This window comes from Biomphalaria glabrata, chromosome 9 (assembly GCF_947242115.1).
Source record: "Biomphalaria glabrata chromosome 9, xgBioGlab47.1, whole genome shotgun sequence".
NCBI lineage: Eukaryota > Metazoa > Mollusca > Gastropoda > Planorbidae > Biomphalaria > Biomphalaria glabrata.
The window spans coordinates 45,180,148-45,205,224 of NC_074719.1; the positions used below are offsets into that span (position 1 = coordinate 45,180,148).

The 25,077-nt window shown below is 36.0% G+C and overlaps 1 protein-coding gene across 4 annotated transcripts; it reads left to right on the forward strand.

The window, feature by feature from the left end:
- Nucleotides 1–144: 144 nt before the first annotated feature.
- LOC106071774 (serine--tRNA synthetase-like protein Slimp) lies at nt 145–24,502 on the forward strand. 4 transcript variants are annotated; one of them, XM_056041298.1, is made up of 17 exons: nt 145–277; nt 2,544–2,912; nt 3,759–3,866; nt 4,728–4,811; nt 7,202–7,273; nt 8,728–8,773; nt 9,130–9,190; nt 9,758–9,899; nt 12,741–12,776; nt 16,393–16,474; nt 17,560–17,637; nt 18,058–18,098; nt 19,895–19,998; nt 20,836–20,929; nt 21,707–21,808; nt 23,190–23,258; nt 24,383–24,502. In XM_056041298.1, the coding sequence occupies exons 2-17, from the start codon at nt 2,559–2,561 to the stop codon at nt 24,413–24,415; spliced, it is 1,506 nt and encodes a 501-aa protein (XP_055897273.1). In that variant the 5' UTR covers nt 145–277; nt 2,544–2,558; the 3' UTR covers nt 24,416–24,502. The 4 variants fall into 4 exon arrangements, with proteins under 4 accessions (XP_055897273.1, XP_055897272.1, XP_055897271.1 ...); XM_056041297.1 differs by having other exon boundaries at nt 145–238; XM_056041296.1 differs by lacking the exon at nt 145–277 and adding an exon at nt 884–907.
- The last annotated feature ends 575 nt before the right edge of the window (nt 24,503–25,077 follow it).

The following is a 25,077-nucleotide window of genomic DNA, read 5'->3' on the forward strand; positions in this document are numbered from 1 at the left end:
ATAAATGATGTGAACATTTATTGTATTTTAAACTATAAAAAATATTTTTCGAATTAAATTTGAAATAGTTTATGTCCTTTTTATATTGAAATGTATAGATCTAGTCCGTTATTATTTTTTTTTGTCCGTTGCTTACAAGTGAGCATTTTATTATGCTAAGATGGCAGCGTCCTTAGTTTTCTTTTGCATAGATTTATAACTTTCATTCATTTCATTCTCATCATTCTGTATTTTTGGGGTATTTGTGTAGTATTGTTTGGTCTTGGTGATCTAAGATGTAAACTTTGTCACATTACCAAAACTTATTTGTTGTAGTAGTCTATTTAGAGCTTTAAATATTAATTCTTTTTTATAATATTCAAGACAAGATCTTACTAGATTTAACTAGATCTAGATCTAGATAGATCTACTTAGACTTAGAGACTTAGACTTAGACTCATCTCACTAGACTAGACTAGCTAGTACTATTATTATTAGTATTACTAGTAGTATTTATTACTAGTAAGAGTAGTACTAGATCTAGATCTAGCTAGATTCTAGTAGTAGTACTAGACTGTCTAGACTTAAAACTAAAAGACTTAACTAATAACTTAGACTCTAGACTAGAGTTTTATACTTATAATTATTATAGATCTTAGTTAGAAGTTATTTGACAGTGATTCTTAGTATTAGTCATTAGTAGTAGAGATAGATCTAGATCTATATAATTAAAATTATTAATTAATAATAAGTAGATCTAGATCTACATTTAGAATATCTATTATTAATATAAATATTCTTCTTTTCGTGGAAAATTATTTATAAATAGATTTATAATCTAGATCTTCTATAATTGAAAATGTTAATTTTAGGCGTTTTCAAGGCTTTTGTTGGTATTTACATCTCATCTAGATCAAGAATGACTAGAGTAATCTATACTCTACTACCTCTAGTTTATTTAATCTATAATGTCTAGAGTCTAGATTGACTAGAATACATTTAGATCTATAATAATAATCTAGATTGACTAGACCTAAATATAGATTCTAGATATAGATGAGATCTAGACAAGAATAGCTTTATAACTAGTATAACTAGATCTATATGTAATAGATTAATATAGAAGTCTAGTTATAGATCTAGTGTATACATATATATATATATGTGTGTGTGTATGTATATATTGAACCTACAACCAAGAAGATGATCATAATTAGTCTAGATCTAGTAAAATGACCTAGATCTACATGTTTCAAATGTTCCTTCAGTTATGAAGATTATTAGGTCTACATAAATTATAATTGTACATTTTTCTACTTTCTAACCCAAATTTGGATTTGGATGGCTGCCTGGTCGTGCGGTTTGCACGCTGGACTGTCGTTCAGGTTTATCGATTGTCCCGGGTTCAAATCCTGCCCGCTCCCATCCCCTGTCGTCCTGCGGGAGGTTTGGACTAGGAAGTAATTATCTTCAACTCTGAAGGAACATCCGAAACATGTAAAACATTTTACAAACATTTTCCCAAAGAATGGCAGGGGATGATGGTGGACATGGTTTAAACCCAAGACCATTGACTTGATCAAATCAAAGTCTAGAGCTCAAACCACAGATTCTGGACCAGTAGATCTCAATGTTTTTATTTTTTAAAAATTATTTTGAATCTAGATATATGTAAATATTATATAATATATAAATATACTTTAAGTAGATGTAGATTCTAGATCTATATCTATACTTCCACAGATCATTTCATTGTGTGACCATCACCAGTTTTGAGATAAAAATCAGCTAGATTCTACTAGATCTAGATAGTAAACTCGTAGATATAGAACTAATCACTAGTTAGAGATTTAACAAAACAAAAATGAACTTACTAGATCTATAATTGCCTGCTTCTATCCCCTGCATCCTGTGGGAGGTTTGGGTAAGGATGTACCTATTCTTCATTTCTGAATTCATGTACAAAATGTCCAAGATGATGCTGGTACTTTGCCACGTTAAAAACGTTGATATTACATCAGTTTTAACCGCACAAGATTTGTCGACCATCTTTCTCCATTCCTCTCTGTATTTTGCCTTTGATAGAACCTCTTTCAGTGGCAGGCGTGTCCATTCTTTTATGCTGTCTTCCCATCGCTTTCTCTGTTATTATTATTATATAGCTTTTATATAGGGCTACTGTCATGCTTATAGATTGCTCAGAGCGCTTTGGTCCAATCTCATTTGTGGGGAGGCGGGGGTATCTAGGAGTTAGTTTTCCATGCTAGGCGCTCGGTAAATGCAACTCTGCCAGAGTCGGGTGTCGAACCTCGATCCCCCTTCTAGGTAGCCAAGACATGCCAAGTTCAAGCACACTTAGCCTCTCGACCACGCTTCCCACTTTACTCTGTGTGCCTCTTCTTCTTTTTCCTGGTACTGTTCCCTTAAGGAAGGTCTTTGTGATAATAATCCAAAGTGAAAATATGTTTACCTTCTAGAATCTTATAGTATGACGATTATGAAATGCTATCTTTTATGCATTCTTATTGATGTATATAAAAATATTTTATAATTTTTTTTTCCAGCACCAAATTTGTTTGATGGCGGTCACAGCTACAAGTTTGCTGCCATTTAAATGTCTATCAACGATAGGCTCCACCGCTTGTAGGTTGTTACATGCAAATACAAGGACAACATATTCAAGGTTCTCCTTTTTAAATCAACTAAAACGATTGGCACGGATACAGTTTGCAGCCCATCACAACTCTGCAGAAAAGTTAACATTTGAGAAGCAGCCAGCGTCTTGGCTGTTTGTGAACAATACTTTCGGCGGGCTGTATGGGTCTCATGTCAATTTAGAGCTTGACCTTGAGAACAGGTTGTCTGCTGATAATATAAAACAGTTAGAGCTAATTTTGCGCAGAAGAGGACTTCCTGCTGATTTGAGCTCCTTGGTTAGTGAAGAAAAAATATTTTTTTTACTGAAAAATCTCATTTGAAAAAAAAAATTCTTAAAAAAAAATTATATTTCAGTTTTTAGCTAAGATTCAATTTATTTGTTGAATTTAAGAAATAAAATAACATAACTGTTGATCTTTGTATCATTTGATCTGTAGCATCAGGGTGGGACATGTAAAAGATTTGTCACTATTAGGAAAATATTGTATCCATGGCAGAGGCAGGTCCTCTAGAAATCTCCTAAGAGACTTTTGCTAAATGCCATTGTTAAAATCCTAGGCCTTCAGTTGCGGCTTAACATTTAATTCTGAAAGATATTGTAAAGGTTGCTTTCTTTCACCTTTAAAAGTTTGGAATGAATTGTATAAAACTTATCAACCATGTTTCTCACCTTTAAAAAAAAAAGAATACTATAAACACTGCCACTTTGCAGCTAGCAAAGTAAAATTTCCTCCTCTCGATCTTGCTATCTATGGAGCAGATGATGTTAAGGTCATCTGTTTCTATGGCCAACGGTTAATGAGTAGGGTGTCATGTGGCCAGCACAACGTCAACCGCCTTTACTTTCCCCAACTAAAGTCAGGTAAAGTTGGGTGGAATCAGGGTCACCCTAAAAATCTTAAAATTCAAAATCCCAGTCTTTATTGAGATTTGAACCAAGTGCCCCAGGTTCAGAAGCGCTTAACCACTCAGTCACAGCTAGATCTATATCATATTTGAAAAACCTTTTAGATTAAGAAATGCCTTCTTTCTGATTTGTTTAAACTGCATTATATATATATATACTTTATTTCTTTTTAAAAGTTTTTCTTTATTTGTTTTCTTTACTTATTTCTCAAAAGGTTGATGATTTTACAAAACTAAGGGCTTTAGAAAGACAAAGAAATGGTTTGGTTTCTGAAAGAAATGAAATTGCAGAGAAACTCAAACAAATGAAAGCAGAACACCAGGTTGGTTTCATTTTTTTTTTTTTTTTTTTTTTTTTTTTTTTTTTTTGCATAGTTTTATTTTGTGTGATGGTCACTTATCTCTTTATTATAATGATCTTAAATAAACTTGTCTTCATTTATAAATGTTGTACAAATTCTGACATTTTTTTTTATCTAGTGTTTTCAAGCGTTTTTTTTTTTATGAAATCTGTAGGCCAAGTGGCATATAGCGCTTGGAGAGAAGACTCAAAATTAAAGTAGTAATGATACATAAAACACTGTACCATAATCTTCAAATTCAAAAACAAAGTCTAATAAAATACTCAGAAAGACATAAAGATAAAGGCACATTCCTCATTCCATATGCTTGGACAAAGTTGTACAAACGCTCCTTCTTCCCTAGTGCTATTAGAACATGGAATGGGTTGCCTGAGCTAGCCAGAAAAACCAGTGACTTGGTTGAATTTAAGTCATTGGTTAACATGCATGACTAGATGCATGATGCGTAGGACATAATCATCTTCTTTTTTGAAGTAACATCTGTATTATATAAGATAAGATAAGAAGACTACCCAGCAAGAAAGCCTAAGTTTGAATCCCCACTCAAATTGTGTCGTGTTTTGCTGAGCCCCTAAAGGCACCTCGGAAATCCTCTTCCAGATACCCGCTGCCTCTACAGGTCCTTAAGAGAGATTTGACCAAAGTGCACATAGTATACTATAGCATGAAAAATGCGCTATACAAGAGCAATAAAAAAAATCTGCTGAGGAGGGGATTTTTTAAAATCATTTTTATTTGTTTTGCTAATATGAGAATCTTATCTTAAGCTATTCCAATCAGTTTTTTATTTATTTTTTTTTTATTTTGTTACAACTTATCCAGGATCATGAACCAGGATACCAGGCTGCTGCTCATGAACTTTTGACAAAATTGACAAGTATTAAAGAACGTATTAAGGATTTGCAAGTTAGTTGTTTATCCTTTACATTTTTAAGTACCATTTTGTCTCAGCCATTAAAATAAGAATGACGAAAAACAGTTTTTCATCGTATGGCTTTAGATCCAAGGCTCTCGCAGTCCAAAGTTGTTACTGTTGTCTAAGGTTCTTGCAGTCCAAAATTGTTTCTGTTGTCTAAGGCTCTTGCAGTCCAAAGTTGTTTCTGTTGTCTAAGATTCTTACAGTCCAAAGTTGTTTCTGTTGTCTAAGGCTCTTACAGTCCAAAATTGTTTCTGTTGTCTAAGGCTCTTACAGTCCAAAATTGTTTCTGTTGTCTAAGGCTCTTACAGTCCAAAATTGTTTCTGTTGTCTAAGGCTCTTACAGTCCAAAGTTGTTTCTGTTGTCTAAGGCTCTTACAGTCCAAAATTGTTTCTGTTGTCTAAGGCTCTTGCAGTCCAAAATTGTTTCTGTTGTCTAAGGCTCTTACAGTCCAAAATTGTTTCTGTTGTCTAAGGCTCTTACAGTCCAAAATTGTTTCTGTTGTCTAAGGCTCTTACAGTCCAAAGTTGTTTCTGTTGTCTAAGGCTCTTACAGTCCAAAATTGTTTCTGTTGTCTAAGGCTCTTACAGTCCAAAATTGTTTCTGTTGTCTAAGGCTCTTACAGTCCAAAATTGTTTCTGTTGTCTAAAGCTCTTACAGTCCAAAATTGTTTCTGTTGTCTAAGGCTCTTACAGTCCAAAATTGTTTCTGTTGTCTAAGGTTCTTTCTGCTCTCCAAAGTCAGTCGTTCTTTCTTTAGTTTGTAAAAAAAAAAAGCATGAGGAGCCAAGACAAGCAAGAAATGAACCCTGACATCTTGGAAATAGAAATTTCACTGGAACAAGTCTTGATTTTTTTTAAAATACATTTTTGAGTTGATTTAAAACAATTCAAGTTGTATTATTTTGATATTTCTAAATTCTATTTTGAAATCTAATGGATATGACTGTTGTGTGGCATTTTATGTTTCACAAAAATGATTTTTTTTTTGCAACTTCTCATGTGAATACACAAAATGTCATAAGTTGGGCATTGGTTATCACCAGAGGACACAAACTTTTTCCTCCATCTGATGTGTTCATCGTCTCCAATCCAGGAGCCCTCCTTTATGCTTTTACTCCAAATTTTGAGCCTTTGTATGAATGAGTGGCACTTATCAAAATGCTTGGTTTGATGCTTATAATCGCAGAAGTTGTTCTTTGATATTACCACCCAAGAAAACAGTTGCTTTTTCCAACAAAGTTAAAAATAGCTCATGAAATTCCAGGAGCACTTAAGATAAAAGTCATACATTCCCACATTTTGGACTTTCTAAGTGTAAAAGTTTAGCAGTGAGTTGTACATTTTCATTCTGTTTCAATATGTGGATTTATATTGATTTTTGTCTGAATATTATTATATTGTGTCAATATATTCAAAGAATTTACTGTCAATTTTTTTTTTTTAGATTAAGTTATGATGCAGTTAAATTATTCAAGTTTTAACTAGAAATGGTAGAACCACATACATACAGACCCGCATTATGCACGTTGGAAAGTCAGTAGAACTAGGCTCACAAATACACCATTCCGGCATGACACTTAATTTTGAAAATATATGGTATACCTACAAGTTTCTCTCTTCCCAATGTCATATCAAGCTCTGTTCTTTTGTTGGGGATGGTTGTGTGACAATTTTACATGATGGAAAAAGTGACATGCATTTTTTGTGTCCTTGGGTGACATTTATGAAATGGATTGGTATGGTTGTAAAGTTTATGTAGAGATGAATCTTTAGCTTACAAGATTTCAGAAATGTTTAGAGATGAATGTTTGGTGTACAAGATCTAAGAACTGTTTTCGAGAGAGAGGGAATGACAATTAAAAGTAGTAGAAATGATTGAGAGAGGGAATTTCGCATGAAAAGTAGATGCTGATTTAAAGTTATAAATTAATCTTTCTGGTAGCCAGAGTTCGTCAGTCAAGTAAGATAATTTACCTTAGAGAGGGGTACCCTGATTTCAAATGTCCTCTGCCTTGCAAAGACTTATAGTGCCTTATAGTGTAGGAAAAAAAAAAAGAAAAATCAGGATTGGAGGGCCTTAGGAATTGGGGCTAACAACTTTTGTATTCCCATCTTCTGCAACTGAGTTATTGCACAACATTGCTTTGAATCACACCAGCAAGGCATGGAGCTATTCAAAGTATATTGTTTTTGGGTTGTTGTTTTTTTAGATCTATCCTGTAGCTTAGCAATATCCATGATCCTAATACCAGTATTGTTTTGTTTTTTCTTCCAGCACTTGCTTTTGTATGAAGCTCTTGTATCCAAAAATGTTTGTATTATCATTCTCTTTAGGATAATTATTTTCATATTATTTTTTATTGTCTTATTATTTCAGATGATATGGGACCTTGAGGAACAGGTCATGGTAAGAAGCTTGAAGTTACCCAACGACATTCACCCCACAACAGTAAGTCCTTGCTTCACATTTGTTTGCAGCGCTGTTTTCTTCTTGGGAATATTGTTGCATTGAGGGTGTGCATCTGAGTGTGCATAGAGTAATATGGCTCAAAGTTCAAATACTGTTAACACGTGTCAATAAAAGAAATCTTGAGAGCCTTTGTTGGGGAAAGGGCTGAGATGTATAGCCACTAATATTTAGTCCATTGTTTTAAACAAGCTACCTTTTCATACCATGTGATCTGTGGAAAAGAGGATGTAAAGCTCATCTGTTTCTATGTAAAGTAAAAAGTAAAGTTCCCCTTTCAGACCTTGTGGTCTATAGGGCAGATGATGTAAAGGTCATCTGTTTCTGTGGCCAACGGTTTACGAGGGTGTCATGTGGCCAGCACAACGACCAACCGCCTTTACTTTTCCCCAACTAGCGTTAGGTACCCATTAGAGCTGGGTGGACTCAAAGGCGCCCGAAGATCCTGAAGTTAAAAATCCCAGTCTTCACCAGGATTCGAACCCAGGACCCCGGTTCGGGGTCCAAGCGCTTTACCGCTCAGCCACCGTGCCTCCATCTGTTTCTATTGCTGACAGTTTATGAGAATGTACTGTGGCCAGCACAACGACCATTTTACTTTCCCCAACATATGCCAGGTAAGTGTTGGGTGGACTCAAGAACATCTTGAAAAGCTCAATGTTTCAAATCCAAGCCTTACCAAGAATCAAGCTTGAGATCCCCCCCTCAGTACAGAAGCCAGGTACTTTACCACTTAGTCACCACTCCCCCAAGCTTCCTTTTAGCAGTACAATTTGATTCTAATCTTGTTGTTAGAATACGAGACTCTAGTAATAAGAATGTTGTCATGACCCAAAATAAAATTAATCTGATCTTTTGGGTTATATTTGTGTGACATTATATATGTTTTTAGTCTCATGGTGGTCTTGGCGATTCCTTCACCTGAAAGGAATTGCTCCTAAATATTTGAATCTTTTGACACTTGCTGGCTACTATTTTGATATTTCAATGGTGAAATCTTTTACACTATTGTTGTTTTTTTTCTGCATTGAATTGGATTCATATTCTGTTGATGTCTGGATCTGCATCTCCTACTAAGTTTTCTACCTCTACTCTTCCTGCCAGATCCATTCAAGTTATCCATATGGATGGCTGCCTGGTCATGTGCTTTGTACTGTCATTATGATGGTCCTGGGTTTGAAACGTACATGCTGCCATTCCTCAGGAGGTTTGGACTAGAATGTAAAAAAAAACACATCAATTCTGAAGAAACATCCAAAAACATATAATGACAAAAAATGTACAAATTGCAAGCTCATAATTGTACAGCAAGTGATGATCACAGTTCCTCCATAATATTCTAATCTTCATTATACATGTTTTAACTGCCGGCATATAAATATTTAATACAAAAATTGTATAAGTTTGATGCTGATATGAATTTATTTATTTTACAGACAGATGAGGAGTCAACAGTCCTAAGAGAGGTGAATAATTTAAAAGGTACTGACACAAGTGTGAGCTAGTAGTGTAAAGTCTTTCTTAAGACCTGGTGGTCAAAAACTTGGACAGATTCTCATTTTGTTACTATTAAGCATAAATACAAGTGTTAAGATAAGCGCTAAAACAATGAATGATGCAACGCATTTTTCACTCATGTAAATGGCAGCACTATGTCTAATATTTTTCAACCAAAAAAAAAGTGAATTAAATATTTAGAAGTAAAGAAAACTCTTTACCTTGTTCTCTATTGCTTCAAAATAGAGTAGTTCATTAATAGGTCTATGGTTTGTGCACTGATTAAGACTTTTCCTTGTTAATTTTTACGTCTTATATAAAATTTATTTTTCACATGCCAGGTTCTGCGAAGACAATGAGCCATATAGAGATTGGAAAAAAATACAATCTTATAAAGTTCAGGTACTCATGGTTATCTTCATAATGTGATGAAAATTTTCTACTGTCTTTGTAAAATAGTGCAAGCCAAATATCAGTTATTTTAAAAACAAGAACTACTCCTAGATGAAGCGAACAAATAAATACAGCAAGTAAACCAAAGTTTAACAAAACTTTCCAATCAGTAAAAAGCAAAGAAACTATTTTAAAGATTTAAATCTAATTAGTCTTTGTTTTTATGTCCTCTTTTAATTTCTAGTTTAGCCTTTCATAGCACTCATTCTAATTTTATTTTCTTTCAAATGTCTTTAAGGCCACTTTCCCTTATTGTTGTTTTTTTCCCGTCCATAGTTTCTGTTAATGCTATATTTATGAGTGAAATAAATTTTGTGAATTCCACACCTTTGTATACCCCACATAGCTGCCATTTGTTTGTAAAAAAAAAAAACGTGTATAACTCACGGATTATATGCACAAAAATACAGTATCTAAATCTGTTTGTGTTAAAATTTTGGAAAGAAAAAAGTTTTGCATTAGTGTTACTACTTATGGAATTTTTTTTCTGAATAGACTTGTTTGCTTATTCCCCAGCAATGTGGGCCCCAAGGCTTACTATTTGAAAGGAGCTCTGGCTAAAACTGAGTTGGCACTGATGACATCGTTAGTCCGCTACTTTCAGAAGCACAAGTTTTACTTCATCTCTGGCCCAGAGTTCTTCAGGACTAACATCATGGTAGCGGCTGTTTCTTGTTCAGTCAAACATGAATCTGTTTAGCTTGGCTAACTAAAATGTAACAAGTCATAGCAAGAGACACTTAACCCTATCTATGAAAGCCTTGCCTCAACAGTTCATTTATCTAAATCTAATCCACAGTCTCGCTTTGAATTAATGTCGTCATAATTGCGCGTTCACTAGCAGTCACCTAAAGTGCATCTCTACAATGTGGCTGGGTGCTGTAAACGGCTTGGCTACCTAACACAGGGACTCAAATTAGAATCCTGATGTAGGCGTCTTCTTCTTCTTCATCGTTCTCATTGTTATGTTGGAGTGTTCATATGACTAGACCAATACATGAGATGAACTGCGCAGTGGTTTTCAAATCAGGGAGCTCTCCATATAGTTTTCTTTCTATTGGGGTGATTTGGGGCCAATGTCTTATACGGGCCTCTTGGTAAAGAGAGCAGTTTTGGAGGACGTGGTCGGCATTCTCTGGTGATACTCCACATGGGCAGATTTCACTGGTTCCAATTTTGAGCTTCCGGTGCATGTGTTGTCGCATTCTGTTGTGTCTGGTCCTGAGTCGAAAGATTAGACGTTGGTCTTGTCGGGATAGCTTATAGTAAGCGTCATCTTTCTTGTGATTTGGATGAGAGCTCGTCCATTTCTCATTTATTTTGTTTACAATTAATTTCTTCATTTCTTCTGGATAGAGTGCAGAGTTTATTTGAGAGTTAGTTCTCCCACTCTTGGCGAGTGTGTCAGCCTTCTCATTTCCTTCTAGTTGTATATAGGCTGGTATCCATTGAATAACAGTTTTTTTGCTGTTGTTGTTGAGCTTTGTAAGTGCTGTTCTGAGGTTTTTAATATAAGAGGAAGTGCACAGAGTATGCTGCAGCATGTTAGACCAAAGTGCACAGAGTATGCTGCAGCATGTTAGACCAAAGTGCACAGAGTATGCTGCAGCATGTTAAACCAAATTGCACAGAGTATGCTGCAGCATGTTAGACCAAAGTGCACAGAGTATGCTGCTTTGAATTAATGTCGTCATAATTGCGCGCTCAATAGCAGTCACCTAAAGTGCATCTCTACAATGTGGCTGGGTGGTGTAAACGGCTTGGCTACCTAACACAGGGGCTTGAATGAGAATCCTGATGTCGGCAATTAATTTCTAATTCTTAGATCACAAAGGCCAGCACAGAAGCCTTCTTCCAGATACCCTACCTTTTCAACAGGTCCAAAAGAAATTAGACCAAAGTGCACAGAGTATGCTGCAGCATGTTAGACCAAAGTGCACAGAGTATGCTGCAGCATGTTAGACCAAAGTGCACAGAGTATGCTGCAGCATGTTAGACCAAAGTGCACAGAGTATGCTGCAGCATGTTAGACCAAAGTGCACAGAGTATGCTGCAGCATGTTAGACCAAAGTGCACAGAGTATGCTGCAGCATGTTAGACCAAAGTGCACAGAGTATGCTGCCGCATGTTAGACCAAAGTGCACAGAATATGCTGCAGCATGAAAGATGAGCTGTACAAAAAAAAGTTTTACGTATGACACAATGTCAATCCTCTCAGCATTAGTGATTTTTTTTCTTTAATATATATATTTTGAAACAAATAACTAGATTCAGCTTTGATAAAATGATTTTAAAAAAAGAACTATAAAACTATAACTAAAACTATATAAAAAAAAAGAAAACATATGTTCCAGAAGTTAAAAGTCGGGACTAGTAAAACTTGTCCTTGTGGAGCATCATCAGAGAATACCGACCAGGTCCTTCAAAGCTGCATGCTATTTCTAGAGGCCCGAACAGGACTCTGGCCCCCAAAACCCTCCTGTGAAAGAAAAACTATATAGAGAACAACCTGATCTAGAAACCACTGCGCTGTTTATCTCAGATATAGGATTACTGATCTGAACCCTCCAACAGGAAAAATGAGAACAAAGAGGAAGAAAAAAAAAGAACTATCATCATCATCTTTCCTTTGCGTTTCTCATGGAACATAGGGCCTCAGTAAAAACACGCTACTCTCCTCGGTTTCTTGGTTGTTGTTTTTTTATGGCTTCCCAGCTCTTTCCTGTCCTCTCTGCATCATCCAGTACACTGTGATGCCACATTCTTTTAGTATACCTTTGTGTCTCGTGTCCTGGGGGTTCCACTCTAAAGCCTGTCTAACTCTGTTGTTGGTATCTTTTCTAAGGGTGTGACCAATCCACCTCCACTCTCTGTCTAAGATCTCTAAAAATCCATTCCTACTGTATGCTCAAGTAATATATTACAATAAACATTTTTATTTTATTTCACATGGAATAATAAAAAGAAGTTGGCTATTATGGGGTTTGAACCTATGACATTCACATTGTTAGTGCAACTCTTTATCAACCAGGCTAACAAGCCATAATGCTATTACACAATTTTGGTTATAATAAAAGATTCAATTTTTTACTTCCCAACTTTCATTCTCTAATTTCTATAAAGTAAGTAAGTAAAGTTCCCCTTTCAGACCTTGTGGTCTATAGGGCAGATGATGTAAAGGTCATCTGTTTCTGTGGCCTACGGTTTACGAGGGTGTCATGTGGCCAGCACAACGACCAACCGCCTTCACTTTTCCACAACTAACGTTAGGTACCCATTAGAGCTGGGTGGACTCAGAGGCGCCCGAAGATCCTGAAGTTAAAAATCCCAGGATTCGAACCCCGGACCCCAGTTCGGTAGCCAAGCACTTTACCGCTCAGCCACCGCGCCTCCATAATTTCTATAAAGAAAAGTTAATTAAAATGTCTTAGATCTTAACAACTGACTGCTATATTGATAATGTATGTTATTTTATTTTTTTTAATTTCTTTTTTGACAGGAAGGCTGTGGTCTTGAAGTGCATAACCCCACAGAGGTAACTGTTCATTGTATTATCTTTAAGATAGTTTTAACTCTTTCTCTCCGTAATTATTTTCCCACATTCTGACAGAATTCTTCATTTTGCTCATTACTAGTTCACTCCCCTGTTATGATTAAGCTTTAATAACTTTGTTGTTTGTTATCAGAAAATGTTTTAGTTGGTATAGAATTAAAGGGGAAAGCATGCACTTTTTATATAGCACAAAGTCAAGTTTATAAAATTAAACATTAATTAAATTTACTGAGGTCAAATCAACGATGGTATTGTCAATTAGGAGAGGAAGAATTAAGTTCTCAAAAAATATCGAGTAGTATATGCTGAGTGCCCAAATAGCCCCTATCCCCTAAATGTCGTAAAAGAGATATGCCCACTAAGTATGCTAGGTAGATATTACAGATATAATAATGTCTTAGTTAAGTATGTTTCCATGACAAGTTTCTGCCTGTACGCTTAGGATAAATCAGCTTTGTTTTAATATATAAAATTTTTGAAAGACTTGAGTTTGAATCTTAATGGACACCATGGATTTTTAAATTTGAGATACAATTCAAACTGAGTTGTGCTTGACTGGTGACAAGACAGGAACTTGTTCCCTGATTTCCCATATAAAGACAACACAACTTGTTCCCTGATTTCCCATATAAAGACAACACAACTTGTTCCTTGATTTCCCATATAAAATCAACACAACTTGTTCCCTGATTTCCCATATAAACCTAATTAAAGAACACAACTTGTTCCCTGATTTCCCATATAAACCTTATTAAAGAACACAACTTGTTCCCTGATTTCCCATATAAAGACAACATAACTTGTTCCCTGATTTCCCATATAAAGACAACACAACTTGTTCCCTGATTTCCCATATAAAGACAACACAACTTGTTCCCTGATTTCCCATATAAAGACAGCACAACTTTTCCCCTGATTTCCCATATAAAGACAACATAACTTGTTCCCTGATTTCCCATATAAAGACAACACAACTTGTTCCCTGATTTCCCATATAAAGACAACACAACTTGTTCCCTGATTTCCCATATAAAGACAACACAACTTGTTCCCTGATTTCCCATATAAAGACAACACAACTTGTTCCCTGATTTCCCATATAAAGACAACACAACTTGTTCCCTGATTTCCCATATAAAGACAGCACAACTTTTCCCCTGATTTCCCATATAAAGACAACATAACTTGTTCCCTGATTTCCCATATAAAGACAACACAACTTGTTCCCTGATTTCCCATATAAAGACAACACAACTTGTTCCCTGATTTCCCATATAAAGACAACACAACTTGTTCCCTGATTTCCCATATAAAGACAACACAACTTGTTCCCTGATTTCCCATATAAAGACAACACAACTTGTTCCTTGATTTCCCATATAAAATCAACACAACTTGTTCCCTGATTTCCCATATAAAATCAACACAACTTGTTCCCTGATTTCCCATATAAACCTAATTAAAGAACACAACTTGTTCCCTGATTTCCCATATAAACCTTATTAAAGAACACAACTTGTTCCCTGATTTCCCATATAAAGATAACACAACATGTTCCCTGATTTCCCATATAAAAACAACACAACTTTTCCCCTGATTTCCCATATACAGACAACACAACTAGTTTTCTGATTTCCCATATAAAGACAACATAACTTGTTCCCTAATTTCCCATATAAAGACAACATAACTTGTTCCCTGATTTCCCATATAAAGACAACACACTGTTCCTTGATTACCCATATAAAGACAACACAACTTGTTCCCTGATTTCCCATATAAAGACAACACAACTGTTCCCTGATTTCCCATATAAAGACAACACAACATGTTCCCTGATTTCCCATATAAAAACAACACAACTTTTCCCCTGATTTCCCATATAAAGACAACACAATTTGTTCCCTGATTTCCCATATAAAAACAACACAACTTTTCCCCTGATTTCCCATATAAAGACAACACAACTTGTTCCCTGATTTCCCATATAAAGACAACACAACTGTTCCCTGATTTCCCATATAAAGACAACACAACATGTTCCCTGATTTCCCATATAAAAACAACACAACTGTTCCCTTATTTCCCATATAAAGACAACACAACATGTTCTCTGATTTCCCATATAAAAACAACACAAATTTTCCCCTGATTTCCCATATAAAGATAACACAACATGTTCCCTGATTTCCCATATAAAGACAACATAACTTGTTCCCTGATTTCCCATATAAAGACAACACAACTTGTTCCCTGATTTCCCATATAAAGACAACACAACTTGTTACCTGATTTCCCATATAAAGACAACACAACTTGTTCCCTGATTTCCCATATAAAGACAATGCAACTTGTTCCCTGATTTCCCATATAAAGACAACACAACTTGTTCCTTGATTTCCCATATAAAATCAACACAACTTGTTCCCTGATTTCCCATATAAACCTAATTAAAGAACACAACTTGTTCCCTGATTTCCCATATAAAGACAACACACTGTTCCTTGATTACCCATATAAAGACAACATAACTTGTTCCCTAATTTCTCATATAAAGACAACATAACTTGTTCCCTGATTTCCCATATAAAGACAACACAACTTGTTCTCTGATTTCCCATATAAAGACAACACAACTTGTTCCTTGATTTCCCATATAAAGACAACACAACTTGTTCCTTGATTTCCCATATAAAGACAACACAACTTGTTCCCTGATTTCCCATATAAAGACAACACAACTTGTTCCCTGATTTCCCATTTAAAGACAACACAACTAGTTTTCTGATTTCCCATATAAAGACAACACAACTTGTTCCCTGATTTCCCATATAAAGACAGCACAACTTTTCCCCTGATTTCCCATATACAGACAACATAACTTGTTCCCTGATTTCCCATATAAAGACAACACAACTTGTTCCTTGATTTCCCATATAAAGACAACACAAATTGTTCCCTGATTTCCCATATAAAGACAACACAACTTGTTCCCTGATTTCCCATTTAAAGACAACACAACTAGTTTTCTGATTTCCCATATAAAGACAACACAACTTGTTCCCTGATTTCCCATATAAAGACAGCACAACTTTTCCCCTGATTTCCCATATACAGACAACATAACTTGTTCCCTGATTTCCCATATAAAGACAACACAACTTGTTCCTTGATTTCCCATATAAAGACAACACAGAAACTTTTTTCCCTGATTCCCAACATGTCCTTATAAGACATAGGACATGAAAAGAGAAGCAGCTTAGAGATATTGCATACAAAAAAATAAAACCAAATTTCACATTATTTAACAAATTCCTTTGTTGACACTGTTAAGAGTTGTCTCCCTTTAAACAACTCTGTGTGTAATCACCGAATGAACTCTTTATATTGTGTGTGTTTTATTTATGTAAATGTTTCTGTTGTGTTGTCTTTATATGAGAAAAGAGTCCTTGTAATCACAAGAAATTTCCATAAGGATCAATAAAGCAGTCTTAGTCTTAGTCTTCATTGGTACCAGAGAATGACTTTAGGCCTTTGAATCACGCTCATAATAATGATATGTCGAGCCAAGATTTATGCTAGACATTCTGTGTTCCAGGTGCTGACCATACTTGATAACGTTGTGACACAAATCGAGCCAATGATTCATCTAGCTGGCATCTCTACGGCTACATTTGTTGGTAAGCTTGGAGCTTTGGTGGAGCTGTTTGGCCTACCGGCTGTGTTTAAACTCTTTGTTTAACTTCTCACTCATTTGTCCCGGTAGATAGAGTGACCTAATCAACCATTTTACTCATTTAAAGACCTGTCTTTTGGTTTAGCATTTAGAATTTATGTGATAATTTATGCTATGTTTTAAAGTTTAAAAAAAAAAACCAACTATTTGAGATTTAAAACAAAATGTTTTTATTCTACCACAAAACAAAAAAAAAAGACTTTTGTGTTTGATTCTGAAGCGTGAGGATGAGTACAGCATTTCACATTACTATGCAGACCCAGTTATGACCTGCGTATTTTAACATATTTAATCCAGACAAAGTCGTTGTCTACAGGGGGTCTATTAAAATTCTCTTTTCCTCATCTGCCTCCATCTTCGGAAAGGTTCTCTGTGTCCCCTGACCTTTATTGGAATTCTCCATTCATCTCTTTCACAAGCCATTTGTTGCCAGCTGTTTTCTTCTATTCCAGCAACTGTTTTCTGAGTTGGTGTTTATAATTCTTTTGTGTGTGTGTGTGTGTGGGTGGGATTGGGGGTACTTCTGTTATACAGCCCTCCTTTAGGCTTAACTAAAAAGATTGCCTTTGGCATACAGTCATGCCAAAAATGGGATAGTTCCGCTAGGTATCCTGCCAAGTTCAGCTCTCGATCAGTAAATATAATAATAATAATAATATTTTATTGTCCGTATGGAAATTTGTCTTACAATTTGTGCATTACACCAAACACGTCCATCAGAACTTGGTTCTTTGTAGTCTAGTCTCGCCAGTGTAGGAGTTAAATTTATGTTGTCTTCTGTTGATGGTCACATCATCGTTATTTCAATAACTAATTTGATTCCTAATTTTGTTTCTACAAGTTTTTAAATGGATAAGCTGTTTTCTGTCTACAGCTTATGTGGCAAAGTGTTGCCAGTGTAGGAGTTAAATTTATGTTGTCTTCTGTTGATGTACCTCATGGTCACATCATCGTTATTTCAATAACTAATTTAATTCCCAATTTTGTTTCTACAAGTTTTTAAATGGATAAGCTGTTTTCTGTCTACAGCTTATGTGGCAAAGTGTTGCATAGGAGATAACTACTTACCCTTGAACATGTTCTCATGTGGACGGCGTTACCAGAATAGTGAGTAACAGTTTCAAGATAAGATAATCTCATTGTTTTCATAATTTAAAGAGATGAATAAAAACTTTTGATCTGATTGACCCAATTCTTGTCTTCATCATAACCATGCTTAACTGGGAAGACATTTAAAAAGTCAATGAAGTAAACGAACTGATTTCAGTCTTACAACATTCTGACAAGACACTGTAATATTTGTATCAAACTTATTGTGGCCTTGAGAGAAAGAAGTTGTTCACATAGCTCAGTTACTTGACCTTTGTTACTTGACCTTTATTTTTTTTTTCCACTTTTCTGAGATCATTAGTTTGAAATTAAGGGTTACCACTTTTGTTTTCAATACATTCAATTGAAGAAAATTACTTTTTATCCCTAGCACTGTAGCAACATTGTCTTCTGAATCTAAATGTTTTATCTTCACAGGCCATCTACCTGGACTCTATGGAGCTAACCAGACAACTCAGGTCAGCTAAATTTTTTTGTAGTATTGCCTTTATCAAATCTTTTTTGTATTTGTTAAACAGTAATTTAAAAAAAAAATGAAATGTATTACGTCCCCAAGCTAACAGAATGGGAGGGTGGGGAAGCTGAGTGGTAAAGCACTTGGCTTCCAACACGGGGTCCCAAGTTCGCATCCTGGGGAAGACTTGGATTTTTACTTTCGGGACCTTTAGGTCGCCTCTGAGTCCACCCAGCTCGATTGGGTACTCTGACATTAGTTGGGGAAAAGTAAAGTCTGTTAGTCGTTGTGCTGGCCACATGACACCCTTGTTTACCGTAGGCCACAGTAACAGATGACCTTTACATCATCTGCACTATAGAAAGCTAGGTCTGGAAGGGGAGCTTTTTTTTCAAATATTTTTGAAAATTCGATCTAACTGCTTTCAATGTTATAAGATTTGATTGTTTTCGTTAATAATTAATGAAATGATCAGATAATAAGTTATTTTAAACCATGAAATCAGCAATGTAATAGTATCTCCCTCTATTGTTTATTTTTAAAGTTTATAAAGTTTCTGAATTTCAGATACTACATCACTTTTGATAAATTTTTTACTATTTAGTTTTTAAATGTTAACTTAAAAGTGATACTTTAAAGGCACTTGTTTAACTACAGCAGCTAAGAGTCATGGAGACTTAAAGCACAGGATAGATCAGAATGGAGAGATGTGCTAAAGCAGGCCAGGGGCCACCATGGGCTGTTTTGTCAAGGCCCACCATGGTAGTGCCAGGGCCCTCCATGGGCTGTAGTATTAGGGCCCACCATGGTAGTGCCAGGGCCCTCCATGGGCTGTAGTGTTAGGGCCCACCATGGTAGTGCCAGGGCCCTCCATGGGCTGTACTATTAGGGCCCACCATGGTAGTGTCAGGGCCCTCCATGGGCTGTACTATTAGGGCCCACCATGGTAGTGCCAGGGCCCTCCATGGGCTGTACTATTAGGGCCCACCATGGTAGTGCCAGGGCCCTCCATGGGCTGTAGTATTAGGGCCCACCATGGTGGTGCCAGGGCCCTCCACGGGCTGTAGTATTAGGGCCCACCATGGTGGTGTCAGGGCCCTCCATGGGCTGTAGTATTAGGGCCCACCATGGTGGTGCCAGGGCCCTCCACGGGCTGCAGTAGGAGGGCCCACCATGGTAGTGCCAGGGGCCACCATGGGCTGTTTTGTCAAGGCCCACCATGGTAGTGCCAGGGCCCTCCATGGGCTGTAGTATTAGGGCCCACCATGGTAGTGCCAGGGCCCTCCACGGGCTGTAGTATTAGGGCCCACCATGGTAGTGCCAGGGGCCCTCCATGGGCTGTAGTATTAGGGCCCACCATGGTAGTGCCAGGGGACCTCCATGGGCTTTAGTGCCAGACGTCTCCATGGGCTGTAGTATTAGGGCCCACCATGGTAGTGCCAGGGCCCTCCATGGGCTGTAGTATTAGGGCCCACCATGGTAGTGCCAGGGACCCCCATGGGCTATAGCGCCACTGGGATGATGTCTACCTATTTTATTTTTTGTAACTAATATTGAATATTTTTAATGCCACCATTTTTTTAAAGGCCACATTGTACCGGCACCTAGTTTGGCTACTTTTGTTGCTTATGTTGACTATATAGGATCTCATTTCTCTTGCTAGCTCACACCAGCCATGCAGGAGTCTGTCTTGAAAAACAGAGTTATTGTTATCCTTTACTCCTGGTATTAGAAATACAAAATTGAAAAAATATGTTTGTTGCCAGGAAGTAATGTATTATTTGTTTTGGTTTATTGCAGGTTGGGATTTTCTCATGCCTCTTACAAGAAGATTTAGACAAGCAGTTTGGCACAAATATTGAATTGATTTGGAATTTTTTAGCCCCATTAGGTTTTCCTATTAGGTAAATGCAATAGTTTTAGTATTTTATTCTTTTTATAGATAAGCTTAACCCTATTAAATAAGATAATAATATAGGAAACTGATATTTGTTCTCAGATCAAAACAGAATACTTTTGTGAGTTTTATATTTTGTATAATTTTCTAGAAGAAATGGGGACAAAAAAATCAAATAGTTCTACTTTACCTTGAACTTTACCTTCCCCCCCCCCCCCCCCAAAAAAAAAAAAGGGAATATTAAAATTTAACTGAAAATTTTCTGATCTATGCAGCTCTAGCTTTACCTAGCACAGGGGTTCTCAACCTGTGGGTCGTGACCCCCTTGGGGGTCGATTGACTTTTTGCCAGGGGTCGCCTAAGATCATCGAATATTTGAATTGTTATTGTCTACTCTTCTATTGCTGTATGTATGTGGAGGGGGGGTCGTGGCAGAGTGGGGGATTGTAAAAAGGGGTTGCCGAACTTGAAAGGTTGAGAATCGCTGATCTAGCATTATGTCAAATACAAATATGATGTCAGATCGAAATTAACTTAACTGGAGTCTTCCATTGTGAAGAAATATGCAACCAAGCCTCCGCATGCCACCCTAAACTAGGCAATGGAAGCACATCAAGTGATAGACAAGTTCAATTCTTCTCCTCATATGAACAGCCTCCGTTGCAGTGTCTTGTAGAATACTTTCGGCGAAGACGTTTTTGTCTTCAGTTGAAGATAAAAATCTGCAAAACATTGGGGAAAACAAACACTAAGATTGACCCACGCGTATCTTCCCCCATCACATTTTAATATTTCGCTACGATTCTTTACATGTTGTTCAGTTCTCTCTTGTTGATTTGGTCAGGCTTACTCAAGTGAAAGCTGCAGACTTACAACTTGCAGAGAGGAGAAGGGTCGAGATACAGATCTATGCTCCAAGTCTTCAGAAGTACATCCCAGTAAGAATTTTGTTTCTTGGCTAGACAGTGTAGATTTAGTTTTTAAATTACTCTCTTCTGATACAGTTTTTTATATTGCTAAAAATAGAAAAAGAAGGAAAAGGTCAAAAGTGTTTTGACATAACAAGATTGAGAACAATGTCTTACAAATACAAGTTCTGTTTTAATAAATTGAAAGAACAATCCAGGTTTGAAAATGTTCTTAGCTGGTTGATGTTAAATGCTGCAGTTGACATGCTACATTATTAAGAACTCCTGACAAGCCCTAGTCAACCAATGAGAAGAATTTCTCTTAGCAGAGATACAAGATACTGTCCTTGACAGACATTGACAAGGAGCACTTTGCCTGAAGTCCTATCTTCTATCTTATAAAGTACAGATGTTTCTTCAAAAAAAAAGATGATTAAATATTATGCATGTCCTAGATCAACCTAGTCATGCATGTTAATCAATGATTTAAACTCTGACAAGTCACTGATTTTCCTGGCTGACTCAGGCAACCCATTCCATGCTTTAAAAGTACTAAGGAAGAAGGAGTATTTGTACAAATTTGTCCTAGTATATGGAACAAGGAATGTTTTCTCAGTGCATGAGACGATTACTGGCTTGGGTCACACTATTATATGTGGTGCTGACTCCCGGTCCTGACCTGCTATTTAATGCAGCCTTAAGTCTTTAACCATGGGAAATTTCTCCATATTCCTGGTATATTATAGTACGCAATGTAATGAAGCACTCAGAAAGTAAACATAATTAAATACATTCGTTTTTCTTCAGATTGGGAATGTATCAGACCTGAGTGACTTTGTCAGCCGAAGACTGATGGTCAGGCATAACCAGAATCATCCAGACTACAGGTTTGCTCCCATGCTCCACATGGTAATTATATTACTTATTTCTTTTTCAGTATTATTATAATCAATCAGATATTAATATTGCCAGTATCTGAGTATATCATATTAGCAAGATGAGACCATAATATGCCTTTTATTTTTTAAGGTTTTGCAAAAAAAATATTAATATTGATTTGCGTAAATTGCAAAAAAAAAAAAATGGTATTTTGGTAACAAATAAGTAATTTTTGGTAACGAAAAATGGAATTTTAGGTAAGTTTTGGTCACGAAAAATGGACCTGGTTTCTGGAAGTAAAGTCAGTAATTGTTGGTGTTTCTAAGCTTTGTGTCTGTTTACTGATGGGAGACAACTGGAAACAAAATACTTTACTCAAGGGGCATGTTGACAATAAAATTTAACTCTAGGCATACTTGGAAATGAAGATGCTGGATGGAAGAATATATGTTTGCTAATCCTTGACTCTAGAAAATATTAGAACAGAAAAATAGAAGAACCATGAGATTTATGATAAGTGAATACTCACATTTAACTAACAATTTGATTACAATCTCTCTAAGAGACACCTTGATTACAATCTCTCTTAAAAACACCATGATTACAATCTTTCAATAAGACACCATAATTACAATCTTTCAATAAGACACCATGATTACAATCGCTCTAACAGACACCATGGTTTTCAATCTCTCTACAAGACACCTTGATGACAATCTAAGAGACACATTGATGACAATTTAAGGGACACATTGATGACAATCCTCTAAAAGACACTTGGACAGAAGATTAAAAGTAAAGTAGCCATGATACATAAACATACCTTGTATTGTACTTTGCAACTAGGAATACAAAAACATATCTTAATAAAATACTCAGAATGACTCTACTGTAATAAATCTCAGGTAGGCAACTCAATAAGGACAGGTCCTCATTGACAGGACATCACAAACACAGAACGTAACAGTCTGTCTTTAAGCACAGCTTCTCCAGGTCTTTGACTTAGGCAGAACTCCAACTCTTATGTGTCTCACTAATGTCAACATTGACCTCTAGTCTAATTCCTAACAGCACACAACTTAGAGTGCACCTTCCGTATAATTTGAATGGCGGTGTTCAATGCAGGGCTAAAACAATACTATATACTAAGCAATCATTCTTGTCTAGTACCATTCAAGCCTTCCACAAGTTTCCTGAATCAGCCAGCAACACCAATATGATTGTACAGTTAAAGTCTCTAATAAATATGAACAAATAGATTAATGCATGTATTTGCAAAACATTTTTTTTAAAGAATGTTTTCTTTGTATGAAATTCTAGACTCTAATGGTAATTAAGTTACTGAAATGATTGATATTATTTTTGTTTTATGTATAAAATGATATTCATTTGTTTTATGTACTATGTCTAGATCTCTGGTACTGGTGTCAATGTTACTGCACTGCTTGCTGTCTGGATGGAGCACAGTAACACTGATTTAGTAAGACACTTTGATCAATCTGTTAGAAAACTTTGTCATTTGTGTTATAATAAAACTAAACAGATTGAAATCTTTTTTTAAACCCAAGATCAGTTTTGTATCTTCTTAATCCTGTCAGTAAATTTTATTCAATCTCGAGACCAATTGATCTTTCCTTTCAAAAAAAGGCAAGAAATTGTGGCCCTCAGCTAAAAGACATGTTCGATATATCCGTCTTTATTCTTTTCATCAGAGGCGCGATGGGCGAGTGGTAAAGCACTAGGCTTCCAAACTGGGTGTCCCTGGTTCCAATCCTGGTGAGGACTGGTATTTTTAATTTCATTTACATTGACACCATTGTTAACTGTGGGTCACAGAAACATATGACCTTAACATCTTCTGCCTTCTAGATTGCAAGGACTATAGGGCAGATGAAAGGGGAACTTTTTAATAAATTCTTGTCGTCAACTCCATCCATTCATCCCAGTGGCCCTACAGCCCTTGGAGCGCTCTGGGCTGCTTCAGCACATCCTTCCATTCTGATCTCTCTTTGAGCTTTTCATCTCCATGCCAAAACTTGGTGTAGATCTGCATCTTTACATATTCAATCCATCATATTCGTGGTCTTCCTTTGGGTCACCTGCCTTTTGTTTTTTTTTTGCCAGTATACAAGTTCTGCTCCCCCTGTTCTCTCAGTGTGACCTGCCCAACGTAATCTGTTCTTTTTTTATTTTCATCACTATCAGTGGGTCTTCATACAATTGATAAATTTCCTGGTTAGTGCATGTCCTCCACCTGTTTTCATCATGTATAGCACCATAGATTTTTTCTAAGTATTTACTGTTCTAAAGTATTTAGTAGATTTTTGGTTGTCTTTGTCAGTGTCCAGGTCTCACTTGCATACACTAGTACTGGTTTTATTATGGCTTTGCATCTTGTCATCAACATTTTAACCTTTGACCTACTAACATGTTAGGAAATTAGAGATCACTACTTTATTAATAATAAATAATATGACCAAATTATTTTAGTGTTAAATCCAATTTCCATTTTTCTTTTAATTTGGGAATGTAGGCTTTTCTAATATACATGAAGGTCAAAACCTAGTGAAAAATGTTTACATTATGTTTTTTTGTTGTTTGCAGGACAAGTTCTGCTTTCTTCCGTTGCCTGTGTAGCCATCAACTTGTTATATATGCTGGGTTTTTTTTTGTTAATGTAATTTATTTGTATAATAAAAATAATAATTTTTATTAATATAAAAATGTGTGCATGTTTTTTTTTTGAAGAGAGACCTTGTTGTGGTAGGAATATTTTATTGTACAAAAAAAAAAAAGATTTCTTTTGAGTTTTAGGGCCTTCTTGAAGTTTCTGTGACCATCACAAGGACTAGCCTCTTTTTCTTTTCTCAGCGAATCTAAGCTTTCAAAAATAAATGGACTTTCCTGTATTAGCGAGTAAAAAAAAAGACTGTCTAGGAGGACTTAAAACCAGTGCTATCAGTTGGATAACTAGCCATTATTTCATGCTTTAATAACTTTAACAAATGCTATAAATAAATCAGCCAATTTTTTAATAAAACTGTCTAGGAGGACTTAAAACCAGTGCTATCAGTATGATAACTAGTATGGTAACTAGTAAAGTATCAAACTGTATTCGAGATGAACCAGACTAGTGTTAGCATAACTAACTTCTAGCTTTAAGCAAAACATTTTGAATTGTTCTTCAAAACTCAACCCGTGTTAGAATTGTTTTAAACTCTAATTTCATGCTGACATAATTAATAATCAGGTAATTTTTTAAATTTAATTTGACTAAGAAATCATTGCCAATATCTTCC